Source organism: Phocoena phocoena, chromosome 4, assembly GCF_963924675.1.
Source record: "Phocoena phocoena chromosome 4, mPhoPho1.1, whole genome shotgun sequence".
In the NCBI taxonomy this organism is placed as follows: domain Eukaryota; kingdom Metazoa; phylum Chordata; class Mammalia; order Artiodactyla; family Phocoenidae; genus Phocoena; species Phocoena phocoena.
Genome location: NC_089222.1, coordinates 145,650,211 through 145,665,033, shown reverse-complemented (window position 1 = coordinate 145,665,033; position 14,823 = coordinate 145,650,211). Strand labels below are relative to the sequence as shown.

General features: G+C 61.5%; 1 protein-coding gene across 2 annotated transcripts in view; it reads right to left on the bottom strand.

Annotated features, from left to right (window-relative positions):
* COL18A1 (collagen type XVIII alpha 1 chain) overlaps window positions 1-11,979 on the bottom strand; it is a 47,535-nt gene extending 35,556 nt beyond the window's left edge. The window contains exons 1-2 of one of the 2 annotated variants that reach the window (XM_065876760.1): window positions 10,578-11,979; window positions 509-1,056 (exon numbers count right to left, since the gene is read on the bottom strand). In XM_065876760.1, the coding sequence (XP_065732832.1) occupies window positions 509-1,056; window positions 10,578-11,979 (1,950 nt within the window). The remainder of the gene's footprint in view (window positions 1-508; window positions 1,057-10,577) is intronic. The other variant, XM_065876761.1, reaches the window with a different exon arrangement.
* Between the last annotated feature and the right edge of the window lie 2,844 nt (window positions 11,980-14,823).

Here is a 14,823-nt window from a genome sequence, read left to right as displayed (position 1 = left end):
GACCGCCATATGCCGGTCACCGCTGGGGAAATTCTGTCCATGCTGCTCTGAAGCGGAGGCCTGCCCTGGGCTCACCGGCCATGGGGCCACTGCACAGTTTGGCACAAATAATAACCAGCACAATGAATGTTGGTGCGTGGCAGGAACCCCTGGCCCACACTCAGCGCTCCACTGCCGTCTCGAAATTCTTAATTTTCACTGTGTGTGGTCTGCTGCTGGGCCTGGACAAAGCCCCCGCTCACTGACTGGGGGGGCACCACACCCACGTGTAGACACACATATGCACACATGGGGTGGGGCCCCTGATGGTGGCAGAGGTGGGTATCCAGTGATGAAGGCAGTCCCAGAGCAGCAGGGGAATAAAGCCCAGGGGGAGCTGGGTGGACCAAGGGCCTGCTCCCCCGGGGTTTTCCTGTCCCCGGAGCCCCTGCCGCAGCAGGTGGGAGCAACCATCGTCCCCATCCCCAGCCTGCCCCCTGCCCTGGGTGCTGGCGGCCATCGCGGTTACCTGGAACTTGTCAGGGTCTGCTCGGCCGGCCTGGGCCACGAAGAGGCGGGCGTCGGGCTCCAGCTGCAGGCCACGTGGGGAGCGCACCAGGGGCTGGCGCTGGACCTCCTTGCAGTCCACGAAGAGCGCGGCATGCGCGCCGTCCACGGCGACGGCCAGGCGCGTCCAGCGACCGTCCAGCGTGGGCAGCGTGAAGCTGGCGGCCGTGTGTGTGCGGGCGGCACCGGGCTCGGTGTAGAGCAGCTGCACCTGCTGCCAGGCCCCGCGTGCCGCCGCCAGCTTCACACCCACCAAGACCACCGCCTGCGCCGCGTCCGTGACCGCGAAGAGCACGCCCGCGCGCGCCGAGGCCGGCCGCACGTGCACCAGCAGGGAGAAGTGTTGGAAGAACGTGCTGGGCAGGAGGCTCCGGGCCACCCAGCCATCACCACCCACGTCCGCGCCGAACTCGTAGGCAGGCCCCACGTCGGGGTCGTGCACCAGGGCCACCTGCTGCGGCAGGGGCTCCCCGAGCAGCGGCTGGAGCCCCACCTCCATGACCTGGCTCTCTGTGGAGAGAAAGACAGCAGTGAGGCCGCGCACCCCCAGGGAAACCGAGGCCCGGCTGGCCTCCCGCCCGCCAGCGGGACACGGCAGCCACCTGCCCGTCCAGGCGCACGCCCGCCCCCACAGGCTTGTTGCTTCCAAGTGGGGCGCAGAGACCCTCCCAAATTAGTGTGGTGGGAGGGGCAGGGGCACAGCCCGCTGGGGACCCCGTCCCCCGTTAGCACAAGGAGCCACCACCAGGTGCCAAGGGCTCGAGCCCACCCCTGTTCCCACACTGGAACCACAGGAGGAACGCACCAGACGCTGGTCAAGGTACCCTCACCCACCCCGGCCACTGGTGTAACTTCAAGACACGGAAACGTTACAAAGAAGAGAGAGATGTACACAGGGGGTGCCCTGAGCTGTGTCTATACTAGGAACGTCCCGGAAACGAATTACACTTCGAGGAAGGGAGGCCGTAAAAGGGGCTGCGTTTCCTGGGGGGCCCTTCTTAGCTGTGGTCTCCATGTCTGCTCACACTTGGTACCGCAAACTCCACCCCCGCCTCCCAGGTTGTTGGGGGTCCTACCAGCTGGTGGCTGCTTCACGGGGCTCCTCACTGCCCAGTGTCCACACCAGGCGCCACACATGACCGCCCGACCTGGACAGGGCTGCCTGATGGACCACCCTGGCCCCCTCCCTCACCGACCATCACACTCTCGGCCCCACACCGCTCCACCCATCCTCTCAGTTACCCCGCGGGCTTTCGTCCCTCTGCCTCCTCGTGTGGTCAGCGACCCCCCACCAAACGGAGCCCACTCGGCAGCACGGGCCCAGGCTGGGACACAGCCACGGCGCCTGGACCCGCCCGAGCTGTGGATACAGCAGGGACAGTGCTGTTTCCTGGGCATGTAGGGGCCACTAGTGGCCTGGACTGATGATTGCTGGGACCGGGGGTGTCCAGGGCTGGGGGCGGCAGGGCCCACCTCTCTGTACAGGGGACGTGGTCACTGGCCACCCCAGGATAGGGAAACACCATTGCGAGGAGAGGTCGGTTCACCAGTGGCTTCCCTGAACACCCACACTGCCGTGCAGAGTGGGGACTTGGAGGCCGTGGTCAGGCCAAGGGCCCCCCCAAGGCCTTTTCTCTCAAGACCCCCCGTGGGGCTTCCCTGGTGGCGCAGTGGTTGGGAGTCCGCCTGCCGATGCAGGGGACACGGGTTCGCGCCCCGGTCCGGGAGGATCCCACGTGCCGCGGAGCGGCTGGTCCCGTGAGCCATGGCCGCTGAGCCTGCGCGTCCGGAGCCTGTGCTCCACAACGGAAGAGGCCACAACGGTGAGAGGCCCGCGTACCGCCAAAAAAAAAAAAAAAAAGACCCTCATAATCTGGGCGCGGTCTGCCTCCAAAATGAGGTCCATGGGGAGACGCTCTCCTGGGGAGCGGCTGCTGGCGTGTGGGTGTCCCGACCACGGCGCGGATGAGCCCGCCCGTGTGCACGCGACTATGTGTGCAGGTGACAGTGTGCCTGCGTCAGTGTGTGGTGTGTGTGGTGGGCGCCTGGAGTCTGGCCGACCCGGAACTTCCTGGGACAAAGCAGAGGGAAGAAAAGCTGGACCCCAACTTCCTAAGACAAGCCGTGCCTTTCACAGAGCACCCTGAGAACAAAATATGAAAAGAGAAGAGACAAGAGGTGCCCACACGAAGACCAGGGCTTTGGGTACCCGCCAGGCTGGTCCCTCCCAGATAGCGGCGTCTCTGTGTGGCCCCGACTTCCCACAATGTGGGCTCCCCCTCAGCCTCACCCTGCCCCTTGCAAGTAAGAACCCTATGCAGATGAGAAGTGGGGAACAGCCAGGGCAGTGCAGACAGCAGCATCCACGGAACAGTGGCCTGGCCTCAGCACCTGCCCAGGGTAAACGGCCCCCCTCACAGGGGCAGGGGATCTTCCCCAATACCCTGGGCTCTGGGAGGCCAGCAGTCACTTCCTGCTCAGAGACAGACACTGCTGTCCACCCAGATGGCGGCTGCTATATGGTCCCTTTGTATCAGAAGTACCCAGGGCCCAAGTGTCCACTCGGGGAGATGCTCTAGGATTAGGAAACAGGACCCTCACCAGCCTGAGTGCCAGTGGCCCCCGTGTCCCAACTCAGCTGCCCCCAAAGTTAAACATGGATGTGCCCCAGCAGCGCCCTTCCTCCCAGGCAGCTAGAACTTTTCCAGATTAATTGAGAACACAAGATGCAGCAGCCGTTGACGTCCTGGGCTGGAAGACAATAGCGTGTTATAGGGACAGCCCAGGGACCCCAGAGATGCATGGGCAGTTCCTTTCCAAAGTTCTCCCATTTCCTCTCCATGAAATTCTCCACGGTTCCATCGGGAGTAGGCCTCCGAATGCCACAGCCTTAAGATCACTGCTCCATTCTCCAGTTACAGGCGTCTTGGGCGGGGGATGTGGCCACACCTCCCTGCAGATCTGGCAGCTGTCGTGCTGGAGGTGCTGGCCTGAGGCGCTGGCCCGAGGCGCTGGCCCAGCTGTCTCGGGAAGGGAACCAGTACCTCTCCAGAGAGCGAGTGCCCAAGCCAAGCTCTGGGAGCTCAGAGGTACGCCTTCGTGGGAACACAGTGGGTGGCAGCTACATAAGCCAGGGCCTCTGGTCTGCCGCACTCACTTCAGATCAAGGAATCGGGGACTTGCTAGTTGAAGACAGTTTTCCCTTTCAGCAAACAGGCCAGCCAGGACCAAGTGGGATTTAGCCCAGGTACTTAAGGTTAGTTCAACATTTGAAGATCAATTAATGGAATCCATCACATCAACAGAATTAAGGAAAACCACATGGTCCTATCATTAGATGCAGAAAAAGCATTTTATAAAATCCAACGCACATTATGATAAAAACTCTTAGTAAACTAGGAATAAAGGTGAACTTCCTCAAGTTGAGAGACTATCTACTAAAAACCTACAGTGAACGCCATACTTAATGGTATACTTAACAGTGAGAAACTTGAAGCTTCCTCGCTAAAACCAGGTACAAGGCAAGGATGCCCCCTCTCACCACTCCTTTTCACCATAATAGCTAATGTCATAAGACCAGAAAAGGAAATAGAAGCACACAGATTGGAAAGGAAGAAATAAAACTGCCAATCTGCAGATGACATGAAAATCCAAATGCAGAAAAGCCAAAACAATTACCCAAAAAATACTCCTGGAACCGCTGACAATGGCAAGCTTGTAGGATATGAGATTAATGTACAACAGTCAACCACTTTCTACATACCAGCAGTGAACGAGTGGAATTTGAAATTAAAAACACAGTACCACTTACATTAGCACCCCCAAGATGAAATATTTATATTTATACCAGGTATAAGTATGACATATATGTATACAAGATCTACATGAGAAAAGCTACAGAACTCCGACAAAAGAAATCAAAGAACTAAATGAATGCAGAGATATCCCATGTTCATGGATAGGAAGACTCAATGCTGTCAAGATATCAGTTCTTCCCAATTTGCTATAGATTCAGTGCAATCCTGATGAAAATCCCAGCAAGTTATTTTGGGGCTATAAACAAGTCAGTTCTGAAGTTTATACAGAGAGGGAAAAGACCAACACACTACTGAAGGACAAGAACAAATTTGGAGGACTGACAGTGTCTGCCTTTAAGACTTATTATAAGCTACAGGAATCAAGACACTGTGGTATTGGTGCAAGAGAGACAAACAGATCAACGGAACCGAACAGAAAGCCCAGAAATAGACCCACATAAATACAGTCAACTCATCTTTAATTAAAAAATCAAAGGCAATACAATGGGGGAAAGATAGTCTTTTCAACAAATGGTGCTAGAACAACTGGACATCACATGCAAAAAAAAAAAAAAAAAAAAAACTCACGATGGATCACAGACCTATATGTAAAATGCCAAACTCCTAGAAGATAACACGGGAGAAACTCTTGATGACCTTGGGTTTGGCAATGACTTTTTAGATACAACACCAAAGGCACAATTCATGAAAGAACTGACAAGCTGGACTTCTGTGCTCCAAAAGACACAGTTATGACAACGAGAAGACAAGCCACAGACTGGGAGAAAAAATTTCAAAACATGCATCAGATAAAGGACTGTTATTCAAAATATATAAAGAGCACTTGAAACTCAACAATGAGAAAATGAACAGCCTGATTAAGAAATGGATGAAAGATCTGGACAGACACCTCAGCAAAGAAGATACACAGATGGCAGTTAAGGACCTGCAAAGATGCTCCACATCAGCTGTCATCAGGAAAACGCAAATTCAAACGACGAGGGAATTCCCTGGCGGTCCAGCGGTTAGGACTCGGCGCTTTCACTGCCGAGGGCACAGGTTCAATCCCTGGTTGGGGAACTAAGATCCCACAAGCTGCGTGGCTCGGCCAAAAAATATATATATAAAAATAAAATAACAATGAGATATCACTGTACACCTGTCAGAGCGGCCAAAATCTGGAATATAGACAACACCAAATGCTGACGAGGCTGTGGAGCAATAGGAACCCTCATCCCTGCTAGTGGGGACGCAGATGGTGTGGCTGCTTTGGAAGACAGTCTGGCCGTTTCTTACAAAACTAAACAGACTCTTACCATAGGATCCAGCAATCGCTTTCCTTGGTATTTACCTAAAGGAGCTGAAAACTTATGTCCACACAAAAACCTGCCTGTGGGTATTTATAGCAGCTTTATCCACAGCTGACAAAACCTGGAAGCAACCACGCTGTCCTTCAGTAGGTGAACACATAGTCTGTGGCCCATCCAGACAATGGAATAGTGTTCAGAGCTAAAGAGAAATGAGCTATCAAGTCAAGAAAAGCCATGCAGGAAACTTGAATGCATGTTCCTAAGTGAAAGAAGCCAATCTGAAAAGGCTACGGACTGTATGATTCCAGCCATATGACATCCTGGAAAAGGCACAACTGTGGAGACAGTACAAAGATCACTGGCCGCCAGGAGTCGGGGAGGAGGGACGAACAGGTGGGGTGCAGAAGATTTGGAGGCAGTGAAAATACCCTTTGTGATACTATAATGGTGGATACATGTCATTGACATTTGTCACACGTACAACGGAACATATAACACTGAGTGAACCCTGAACTTTGGACTCCGGGTGATAGCGATGTGCCAGGGCAGGTTCACCAATAACAACAAATGTACCACTGGGTGGGGGTGTTGACAGTGGGGAACTCTCTGGACCTTCCTCTCAAGTTTGCTATGAGCCTAAAACTGCTCTAAAAACAAGTCTGTTAAAAAAAATTAGGCAAATGATAACAAAAAGTAAGTAAATATTGCAACCCTATTATCAGATAAAACAGAATTCAAGATGAAAGGCATTAAGTGGGACAAAGGGGATGGTAATTTTGACGATCCACCGAGATGTGATGAGCCCGGTACCACCCCGTGCACCCAGGATGCATGGCAAAAAGGGGAGAAAGTCCTCATTCACGATGCAGACCCTGGGTCTCTCTCCTGCCCTACTTTCCCGTTAAGATGGGACATAACCACCTCAGTAAGACAACCTGATCACGTGTCTAAAGAAAGTCCATCCTGTCCCTTCCTCACACATGGCAGTGGTCACCAAGTCCAGACAGCTGCGGGGTCGGGGAACCTCATCTCAGCACCACAGAGAAAACCCACAGAGAACAAACATCTCAGAAACATGCAGGACTGGGACGCATCCTAAACAAATGGAGAGGTGACCCAAGTCCCTGTGGATGTGCCGACATGTTTACAACGTTCAGATCTGCGCACACGTCCACCATGACCAATCATAGCCTCGGGGCATGTTTCTGATGACCTAGGCGAGAAAGTGCCCAAGGGCATCCGAGGCATCTTTGAAGAATGCTATGCGTTCCAAGTGAGGCCTGTTACCCAGCACCCAAAGCTGGGATGCACAGGGGCTCTCGGGCCGCCAGTCATTAACACAGACTTGAAGAGTCGAGGGACAAAGAAATCGGGAGGCCGAGCGGGGCCACTGGCCCTCCAGCGACACAGGGAGGCTTCCCAGACCCTGTGCAGGAAGAGGAGACTTTCAGGTGCACAGAACGTGATCCCACGTCCACAAAGCAGGACTCACGAGTATGTGTGGGTGCACACACGTGCACGCACACGCTATGGCAGCAGGATAATGGGCCCCAAAGGTGTCTGTCCCGCAACGCCTGGAACCTGTGAGTTGTCGCTGCACTCGGCAAAGGGGACTTTGCCCGTGTGGTTACGGTGACGGCCCTTGGGATGAGACCATCCAATCTAACCACGAGCTGAGCAGGGAACCTCTCCCAGCCAGGGCAGAGAGCCAGAGAGACGCAGCCTGAGAAGGGCTGGTGGCACCACCGGCTTTGAATGTGGAGGGGGGCCGTGAGACAAGGAACGCGGGCTGCCTCCAGAAGCTGGAGAAGACAAGCCGAACCTTCCCTGGAGCCCCAGAAGGAGCGCAGCGCGGCAGGCACCTTGCTTCTGGCCCAGAGACACTGACTTCAGACTCCTGACCCCAAAGGTGACACACTAGTGTTGACTTGAGCCCCTGAGTTTGTGGTCTTTTGTCTCGGTGGCCACAGGACACTCACACACCACATGTGTGCAAATCCACAGAGACGCCCCGCACAGGGAGCTGTGTCCGGCCCTCCCTTGTGAGGCCCGGAATTGATGAACGTGTTCACGACTAGCTCTGGGATGAAGACCTAACACAGGGGAGAAGCAGCGGAGGACGCGATGAGAGCAGGGTGGCCCTCCGGGGCGAGAGAGGCAGGTGCAGGCGGTCCTGGGCCAGCACGTGCATGGTGGCAGGAGGACGGCCCGCTCTGAGCAATGGCCATTCTGCACTCTCCCTCCTCGGGACTGAGGCCGCTCACCTGCAGGACCTGCCCCTTCCAGTGGGGCCTCCCCCGACACCCCAGGCGCCCTCTCCCCAACCCCAGCTCCGTCCTCGCTCCCAGGGGTCAACCCCCCCACCTGCTGGCCCACCCAGTAGGGACCCGGGAGGACCTGGGACGGACATTGCCCCACCCGCCCCTGTGTGGAGGCCTCACTCCCCAATCTCTGGGGCCTAAGGGACAAGAGACCCACCCGAACAGTGCGCTCTCCCCACGGCGCCACAGGGAGGGGAGGGGGCCGGGAAACGCACGGCCTGACCGCAGACACCGACGGAGCTGGCGGGGCCTTGGTGGCGGCAGCCGCCCTCCCCTCCCCTCCTGGCCGCACGGTGCTGGGGGCCCCGCACGGGGGTCCCTCCCGACCACCTCCCCGAGCCCCACACCGCTGGCCGCGCATCCCCCCAGCCGCGAGCCGGTGCCAGGGAGGAAGCAGGTCCAGGGGGAGGCGCTGTGATGGGCTGGACAGGGCCGCGGCCTCAGGCTGCTGTGCGCCCGTCCACGCCCCACCGGCCACCGTGAGGTGAGGGTGCCCGTCTGTCCTGGGGTCCGCCACCGCCCTGCAGGACACACTTGAGAGCAGGGACGCAAGTGGTGGTACTGTAGGGGGTGGGGCCCCTGCGGGCAGCTCTGCTGGGGCCTGGGAAGGAGGCGGCACCCACGGCTCGGGCCTCGCCCACCCCGCCCCACGGCCGGCACAAGCAGCCCCAGGACCTCACTCGGCCAGAGCCAGTTTCATCCCAGGGTCGCCCTCCCCGGCCAGGCCCCCGCTCCCGCCTGCCCCTCCCCCACTGCACACAGGGCTGGCCCAAGGGACTGACATCGGGCAGAGGAGGGCAAGGGCACTCCAGCCCTGGCCCCGTGGGACACCCCCGGCCAGGCCACAGCCAGCAGGGTCCCTGGTGTGGTGGACGTCCGAGCGGCTGACAGAAGAATCCCGCAGGCTTCTGCTTTGAACACGGCCTCAGGCCGTGGCCCTGCCAATGTGTGCCCACGCCCAGTGAGAAGTCCCCCGGAGGCCACTCCACAGACCAGGCCAGCTGCAATCAAGGGAATTCCACACCCCGCGCAGCCCTGCCCGGGCCCTGCCAGCACGAGGCCCATTCTGCACCGGCCCCAGGCCCCGGGCCCACTGTGGCTGAACCCGCCAAGCCAAAGGGGACCTGGGCCCAGCAGCGGGATGTGTGTGCCCAGGGCTCTGAGCGGACAGGCCTGGCCTTCCCCGCTCCTTGCCCCTGCCCCGTGGAGGTGGGCCTTTGCGTGGCACCGGGGGCCCTCCTGGCAGGACACCTCCCTGCGGTGCTGCCCCTGCCCCACGCGCGTGGTTGGGGACAGGGCAAGGCTGGCTGGGGGACGTGGCACAGAGTCTGGAGGGGCCCGGGCTGGCCCGGTGTCGGGTGTACCGGGGGCACTGACGGCGTGGAGGGTGAGGGAGCACGCAGCTCGCTGCAGCCCCCTCCCTCGGCGTGAGGTCGATGCCCTCCGTGCCAACAGCCGGGCCAGGCCCCTGCCCCCGCCCTCGGCCCCGCTCTCAGGGACAGCCACAGGGCCCATGGGCTCCTCATGCCCCAGGCCCTCCCAGAGGGGACCCTGCCCGGGCTGCTCCTCGGACACCCTCCTGGCCACCCTGCTCACACGCAGGGCTCAGCCACCGCCCCACTCAAGCAGCGTCCCCATCCGTCTGTCTGCAGAGGCCACGGTCCCACCTCCCTCTCCTTCCCAGCCTTTGCTTTCTTCTTCCTTGGGGTGGGCACCACCCGTCATGGGCACTTGATCCTGTCCTGCCGCGGCCTGGGCACCGGCAGCCACCTCCTCACTACATCCCAGGCCTGGCCAGGGAATCGCCCATGCACATCCCTCAGGGGCCCAGCAGAGTGACATCCCCTCTCGGGGTCCGGTGCAGGCGGCCCACCCCCACTGGCCCAGCTCCAAAGCGCAATGACTTCAGAGACCAATGAGTGGGTCGAGGCTGCTCCCCATGGCACCACGGTCGGGGGCGGGGGGGCGGTTAGCAGTACACACACAGCAGGGCACTCATGGGCCCGCAAGTGCAAACGGGGAGCAGGCTCTGCTCAGGGGCCCAGCCACACCGAGGACGCAGAGGCAGCTGGTGGGCCCTAGGAGGCTGCGGCGGCCCGTCCCTCTCCCCTACCAGCCACATGGTGATGGGGCGAGTCCATGTGGGGGGACGTGGCCCCCAGGAGGGAGTGGCCCTTTTGCTGCCCCGGGGTGGAGAGGCTCTGGAGCTCACGGACCGGCTGCGGGACCCCCGTGAGCCCCTCAGACTCACTGGTCGCTACATGGTCAATACCTGTCGACCTTAAGAGCTGCAAGCCCCCCGTCCCTTCCGCCCCCTCGACCGTGCAGGCTGGGCACAGTGGCTGGGAGCCGTGGGCAGAATTCAGTGGGAAGTCCCGTCGCTGTCCTGTGCCTTGGTTCCCCCTCCGCGACAGGTGTGTGGCAGGCGACCTCAGAGCGTGGGGGACCTGCCGTCACACACAGAACCTCTGGTCTTGGGCACGCCTCTCAGCCTCCCCAGACCTCAGCCTGCCCCCCAAAGGAAGCAGCGCACGCCGTCCAGCCTCCCGAGGGCGCTCACCCAGCAGGACCGACGGGAAGGCGGGTGGCGGGCCGGCCGTTACCTGCAGGCGGCCCAATGAACACGCAGTGCCCGTCCTCGCGGGCCGGGAGCGAGGCGCAGGGGAACGGCAGCCCGCGCCCGTCCAGGCGACTCCAGCACGCGTCCTCCAGGGCCTCACAGAACTGGCGGCAGGGCGGCGGGCCGGGCAGGGCGCCGGGGCCACAGGGGGGGGCCAGCAGCAGGCAGAAGAACCAAGCCAGGAAGCGGTGACAGTGGGTCTGGAGGAGCGCCCCCCAGGCCCGGACCGCGGCCTGCACCTCCTCGCCGCTCGTGTGGTGGAGGTGGTTGGGCAGCCAGAAGCGCCCGATGCCCAGGTGGCCGCAGAGCGCCAGGGAGGGCAGCAGGGGCAGGCAGCGGCCGGCAGCGCCCAGCAGTGCGGAGCTGGCAGCGAGACCAGGCCCCGCAGGATTAGCCACGTGGGGAACCCAAGCACCCCTGTCCCCACTTAGAGCCAAGAGTGCGGCGTGAGACAGCTTGGCGGAGGGGTCAGAGGAGAGAGCCCAGGGGCCAGCGTGCACTCCCGGGGAGCCCGTCACCAAGGCCAGCGGAGGAGGCGTGTGCGTGCGGTCAGCAGGGCGTCGGTGCTGCTGGCCGGGACGGGCTGCCGCGGGCAAGAGTCCCTTGCTGTCCAGCTCCTGGGGCCAACCTGGGGGCGGCTGGCTTCCCTGGGGAGGGGCCCCGGCCCGCGCGGAGGACGGAGAAGCTCTACCTGGGGATGGCGGTGGTACCGCGGGCTCCCTGAGCAGGGCCTGGGGCCTGTCCGGGGAGGGCGGCGGCCGGGTGGGCGCTGGCAGGGTGCCGGCCTCGGTCCTCTGGGTGTCCGGAGAGCTCGGGGCCCCGGTGCTCAGCCAGAGAGTGGTCCGGTCGTCCTGGGGGCCACTGGAGGGTCCAGGGGTGGTGAGGGGGTCCGTGAGGTTCTCGGGGCCTGGCGTCCCCGCCCTGGCGGAGCTCTTGGTGGGGGTGGTGTCGTCCCACAGCTGGACGAAGCTCCGGATGCCCAGAGCCACGTTCAGGATCTTGGCTCCGACGCCGGCAATGTTCTCCTCCTTTGTGTCCGGGCTCGCGGTGGAGGCCGCCGAGGGGACAGTGGGGGCCTGGCCCTGGCCCACCTCCGGCCTCTCCAGAGGCGGCTCGGGGCTGGCAAGGGCTTTCCACTGCTGGGTGGGGTCATCCTGGGGGGCCACGTGCGTGGTGGTGTCCTCTGTGGGCCGCACAGGTGAGGTGTCCTCTGTGGGAGGCACAGGTGAGCTGCCCGGGGGCTTAGAGGCCAGTGTGACCGTGGACCCGGCAGTGTCAGCGGACCACAGCCAGGACATCAGGTCAGCCCGGGTGGGCGCGAGGCAGCATGCAAGCAGAAGCAGCAGGCCACAGTGGCCGCGGCGGCCGCTGGGGTCCGGAGCCATCAGGCTGTGTGCACCGCAGAGCGGGCGGCCTCTGCTGTCCAGAGGCGGGGCCGGCCCGCCCCCGCCTCCCGCCTCCCGCCTCCCGCCTCCCGCCTCCCGGCCCCGGCCCGCAGCCAGCTCCCCATTCATGCATCCAGGCGGCTCCCCCTCCTACCTCCCCGCTCTCAAGGGCTCTCGAGGAGGGAAACGGACAGATGTGCGCCTCTACCCAAAGTGACAGGCCCCCTGGAAAACGCCTCACACTTCGTTGAAGCAGCCGCAGACGCTCCCTCCACCAGAGGCCAAGGGGCACTGACAGAGCAGACGACTTCCCAGCTCCCTCCCCGGGCCCTCCCAGACTGCCGCGGAGTCCCTGCTCCGAAGCGTGGGCACGGTGGGCTCCGGGCCAGCACCCCGAGGTCCCCTGGGGGGGGGAGCGCTCCTGGGTGCACTGGAGCTTTGGGAAGGACCCTCCTCCTCGCCCTGCAGCCTACAGGGCCCAGACCCAAGAGAAAGCGCCGGGCACAGGTCCTCGGGGCGTCCGTCCTGCGCGGCTGGGAGCCTCAGGAGGCCGGGGTACAGCCCCGGGCCCCCCGTGCCCACGATGCTCTGCACTTGGAGTTTCTCTGACTGAGAACAGCCTGGAAGCCTGGCCTCAAGCCACGGCTCTGGGGCGAAGCTGGAGCTTAGAAACCACTGGATTCGCTGTGAGTCCATCCTTCTTCTGCAGCTGCAGCCCGGAGACGGCAGCGCCCAGTCCCTGGGGGGCCTGCTCGAGTCACCTGCTCCGCGGCCTGCCCCCTCTGTCCCCCGCAGACGCCCGGCCGCCCTCCCTCCATCTCGCCAGAGAGCACGGCCTCTTTTCAGCTTTCGCTCTTAAAACCTGCTCAAACACACCGGCCCTCTGTCTGACGGGCTGGTACCGCGCTCCCCGGCTGACCCCGCCAGTGTCCGACTTCTCCTCAGCGCTTAGCTGAGGCCTGGGGGAGGTGCTGCTGAACTCCCGAGAATTGCTCCAAAGGGACAGAGCACAGCAGATGGGAAGCGACAAAAGGCAGAGAAGATTAGGGACTCGGTGAGACCAACGGTAGACAGACAGACAGACAGACAGAGGTCCCCCCTGCCACTCCCACACCTCAGAGCTCAGCCCGTGTGCAAGCCCTTCACGCAGCCCCCGGGCGCCAGCCTCCTCCAGACATCACTGGGCGCCCCTTCTGGGGGTGTCCCAGTCTGCGGACCTCTCCGGAAGCCAGGTTAGCCAGGCCGGCCTGCAGCTGGACTCTTCCCACCGAGCCCCGACTCCTTCCCTTCATAAAACTTCAGACGACACCATCCCTCTGTCCAAAACACTATGGGATGCTGCCCTGTGGCCTGAAGTCCTGCCAGCACCTCATCGGGGTTTGGGGAGAAGACCTGGGCACGGGGAGCAGCCTTGCCTGGGACTCACAGCCTGTGCGGGTGTCTGACCTGGAGGCTAGCTGCTCCCTCCCCACCTGGCGCCTGCCTGCAGGCGGGGACCCAGCTCACGCCTTCACTGTGGCAGGCACACCGTGTGGCGAGGAAACCTCGACCCGGAGACCAGAGGCTCTGGGTCACAGCCCAGGAGAGGGGGATCCCGAGTGGAATCCAGGCGGTCTCTACACGCGCCCACACACGCCTGCACACGCCCGACACTCGCTTATGCAAACACACGTGTTCCCTCCCGCAGGCTCACATCATCACATGCACCCTCACACAACCACACACACACGCACGGGTCTCACCACACCTTCCACGCTAGACCCCACGCGTGCCCTGCATGCCAGCCACCCCTTCTGTCTGAGTCCCCTCGGAACCCCGTCCTCTCCAGCCTGTGGCAGGGACCCCGGCTCAGGAGGCCCAGGGTGCCATGGACGAGCTGAGCTGCTTGCGACCAGAACCCACGTTTCAGGACAGCTGAACAGCGGGTCCCCTCTCGAAAGGCGGGGGCACCCTGTAAGCCAAATCTGGGTGCCACCATCCATCCCAGAATTCTTAGAAACGCCTCGAGAACCGTCTCTTGCTAGTTACTGCCGCTAATGTGATTTTATGCCTAAAAGTCTCTGGAAAATCTCAGGACAGATATTCCAAAGGCGCTTCCCCTTCTCCAAGCACGTTCTGGAGAGGGACTCTGGGCCCTTTTGAGGTAGAGCCTCTGAGCCCATCAGGGTGGGACTGCCCTTGTCCCCCCGATGGCCCCGTGCCCTCAGTTACTCCCTGGGGGCCACTCGCCAGCCCCCAGTCCTGCATTCACTCGCTCAATTCACGCTTCCCGGGAGAGCCAGGAACGCGGAACCGCGGGGCAAAGGGGGATGGTAGCCGTGACCCCACTGCACTGAGCGACACACCACCATCCAGTGGGCAGCCCCCACCCTCCCCGCTCCAGACCTCACCCTTCCTGCCCACCTTCTGGAGACCGCGGTCACGCCCCGGCACTCCTAGAACGTCACACGCCCACCTTCTCTGGAAAACGTCAGCGCAGCTCTGCCCCAGGACTCGGCTCCCATCAGGAAGCAACGTGCCAAGGTGCTGGTCGGTGAGGCTCCCTGCACACACGTGCCCACGCGTGCACAGGCTCGCACGCACACTCGCACGCACACTGCAGCATTCAGAAAGCCTGAGGTGTAGACCGGGCTCCCCCAGCAGCTGTGGCTGCAACAGGCCCCCCGCCCGGGCCCAGCCCCTCAGGGACACACGGGGCTCCGGTCCGTCCATGCACAGGGCCCTGTCAGCACTGGTCCCTATGGAGTCTGTGCTCATTGTGGAGGTTGGATAATCTCCCTGTCACTCGTGGGGATGGAGAAGGAGGGGAAAATGGGTTTCGAGGGAAACCATCTGAAATGACTG